Raw genomic sequence first — 3,288 nt, forward strand, 5'->3', positions numbered from 1 at the left:
GCTGCGTGGGACGAGGGACGCCGCGGTGCCTTCGGGACGGGCAGCGGGTTCAGGCGCCCCAGGGGAGGGCGGGAGGGAGGTTCGGCCGCCAAATGGCCGCTGCCCTCTAGCAGCGTCATCTTGGGTCGGCGAAGGAGCCGAGTCTGCAGGGGGAGGGGCTGCAGGGTCGCGCGTGTGCCACAGGGAAGTGTGGGATCGTTCTGGGAAGTGTCCCGCTGGGTAACAGGTATCTCTAGTGTTTGTGGGTAAGTCATAGGAAAAGGATCTTTGAGGCGGTTGAGTAAACGCCAATGCCGTGCGGTGCTGTATTGGCACTTCGCTGGGGTTATGTAGCCTCCAGTGCTTTCCATCGGCTTCATGAGACACAGGTGATGCCAAAGTCCTTGTGATAAATCCTTATCTTTAAAGGGTAACGGACCAGTAAAAGTCACTGGACAGATCACTGGCTTGGCGGATGGAGAGCATGGCTTTCACGTCCATGAGTTTGGAGACAACACCAATGGTAAGATCATGGAATATCCATCCAGGCTTTCAGCCACAGCTGAGGTGTGGTTGTTCAGCTTTGGAGAGCTTCTGGTAGTGCTGCAGCAGCAAAGTGTACCTGGTATCAGGGTTGCAGGTCTTTGTGGAGAGGTTATGACATTTCCTGAGAAACTGCATCCCATGTAATGCTTTGGACAGGTTGAGATCTGACATTGCAAGCACTCACCTAATTCCTAACAGCACTGTGTTAGGAAATGGGAAAGTTTCCAGCTGACCCCAGAGTGTTCTAGAATCAGTAATCTTACCTAACTGAATGTGTAAGTCACCAGGAGGTGACTTAACCCCCAGAGGATTTGCAGCGTGAGGGAGCAGGAGAGGTGCTGTTTCCTCATGAGGGACTGTCCTCAGTGCTCTGGGAACCTGGAAGCAGGGTGAGAGCAGCAGACTGGAGCTGGCTGCTGCAGGGAATGTGTCTGTGACAGCTGTGCTGTGTTCCAGGGTGCACTAGTGCTGGGCCTCACTTCAACCCCGAGCGCAAGCAGCACGGAGCTCCAAGTGACACCGAGAGGTGAGTGCAGGGCTTGGGCTCTGCTGGGGCTGGGATAATGCCAGGGACACCTGGTCATTCCTGAGTGACTCATGAGGTCACTTAGCAAAGGCTTTAATAGCTGAACAGCAGCTTGTGACATGCTTTGGCTCCGAGTGTGGTGTAAAATGTCGTCTTTGGGACATGTCACTGGTTTTGCCCTGGCTGGCGAAGGAGAGGTGAGGGCTCTCACTGAGTGGTGAGTGTGGGGTTTGTGTGTTGCAGCCTTGTTTGGTCACATTTGGTTCTGGTCCAGGGCAGCTTTGTACAACAGGGCCCCGAAGTGGCCCCTGCTGGGCTGTGTGCAAGGTTGTGGTGTGGCAGTGGAAGGTGCTGAGGCTGCAGGGGACCCTGCAGGATGATGCAGAGCTGTTGGGGTGGCTGTGCTGGGCTGTTTGGGGGCTGCTGGCTGAGATGTTCCAGTGGTTGTGTGTCAGTGCAGGGCCTCGTGCTCCTGCTAAATATCTCTGTGCTTCAGTGGGACATGAGACCTGGTTCTCCCCCTGGGAGCAGTTCCCACAGCCCAGTTCCCTCTGGGAGCCTTCGGATATCTGAGGAAATTATGTGCTTACTGGAATTGGGGACTGGGAGGGCCCTGTGGTGGGGAGTGGAGCTGGGAGCAGGTGTCAGAGCCAGCCTGGCCCTGCACAGGAGGGTCTGGGCATGCCTTGAGCCACAACGATCACCTTGTCCGGGTTGCACACCTCCTGTGGCTGATAAGGCCTCCCAGTGGAGCAGCTGGCTACCTGCCAGCTCCCTGCATGACACAGCATGCAATGTGTGCTTGGGGCTAAAGGTGCCAAGGGCACCACATCCTGTCTTCTGCTGGGCAAATCCTGCTCCTGGGCAGACCTGCCTGCCCAGGCACCTGAGGAAGGGCAGTTCCTTGGGAGGGTGCAAGAACTGGATCATGATTTTGTCAGTGTGGATTGGACAATTGGACTGAATTGGACAGTGTCCAAAATGGACAATTGGACTGAAGCTTCTTGGAATTAAGCTTCCAATTGAGCAAATTCCTAAAGGGAAAGCTGGCCTTGACCCGATTTTATAGGACTTGGTTAAAAATGTGGAATTGAGGCTGTGCTAAGGAGCTGGTGGTGAGGACTGTCACCCTGTTGCATGGAGAGTTCTAGGAATGCTTTGGTATTCCCGGTTCTGAACCTGAATAGAGGAGTCTGGCACAACATCAGTGTGTACTCTGGGTGAATGTTTTGTTTGGATAGATATGCAGAACACAACACACTGGAATGTTCAGATGTCCAGAGAAAACTCAGCTGCTTGAGGCCTAACTCTCTAGGGAAGCCCTAGCGGAGATGAAGCTCTGATAAGAGCTGTGTGGGAGAGCAGGATGCCAAGTGATGGGGAAATGCCAGGCAAACTAGGATAATCATCCCTGGTGCTGGCTGGAGCTGTGCACTTCCCCTTTGACCTGTCCCCTGACAAACCATTTTTTCTAATCTTACTTAAACCCCAAAGCCTGTGGCTGCCTGTGGAATAGCTGATCTGGGATGGATGTTGAAAGCTCTTGGGAGCAGTGGCAGTGTTCCAGCAAACCTGGTCTGTGCAGGAAAGGTCATTCCACTGAATTTGAGAGCCTTCAGGCAGAGGGAAATGCCACAGTCATGGGTGGATACTGGGCTGTGAGAGAGTTGTGTGCTGTGGCTCCACTGGTTCTGGACTGCTAATTCACCTTCCTTAAGTTCTGCCTAGGGCTGAATTTTAATCATCCTTTGAACTAAAAGTTAAAATTGGTCATTGACTGAAAGTGGTGAGTGAGTGAGGACACATGCATGTGCCCTGGAGATAGGATGGTGGAGTATCCAAATGTAGGAACAACATAACATCACAGCTGTCCATTGGAAGAGCTTTCAGTGCATCCCAGCTTTCTTTTTCTGTGTTGCTGTGCAGGCACGTGGGAGACCTGGGCAATGTGACTGCCAAGGGAGGAGTGGCCCAGGTGGAGATTCAGGACTCTGTCATCTCCCTCAGTGGCCCTCACTGCATCATCGGGCGCACCATGGTGGTGAGTGTCCCGGTGCCTTTTCTCTGAAGAACTTTGGAATGGTTGCAGCTGTGAGTGGGGACTTTGCTCATGGAGGCCAGTCCCTGGTGTCTGGTACAGAACCTGCAGTGCAAGACTGCCAGTGTGGGGAGTACTTTGCCTGAGAGCCCTCTGTGCATTAGTGTGGCACTTCACTGCCATGAGATCGTGATTTCCT

General features: G+C 53.5%; 1 protein-coding gene across 1 annotated transcript in view; it reads left to right on the top strand.

The window, feature by feature from the left end:
• Positions 1–408: 408 nt before the first annotated feature.
• SOD1 (superoxide dismutase 1, soluble) overlaps positions 409–3,288 on the top strand; it is a gene marked incomplete at its 5' end in the record, with an annotated part of 3,423 nt that continues 543 nt past the window's right edge. The window contains 3 exons of the mRNA XM_009072425.1: positions 409–502; positions 982–1,051; positions 2,978–3,092. Of these exons, the coding sequence (XP_009070673.1) occupies positions 409–502; positions 982–1,051; positions 2,978–3,092 (279 nt within the window). The remainder of the gene's footprint in view (positions 503–981; positions 1,052–2,977; positions 3,093–3,288) is intronic.

Source organism: Acanthisitta chloris, unplaced genomic scaffold (assembly GCF_000695815.1).
Source record: "Acanthisitta chloris isolate BGI_N310 unplaced genomic scaffold, ASM69581v1 scaffold39333, whole genome shotgun sequence".
In the NCBI taxonomy this organism is placed as follows: domain Eukaryota; kingdom Metazoa; phylum Chordata; class Aves; order Passeriformes; family Acanthisittidae; genus Acanthisitta; species Acanthisitta chloris.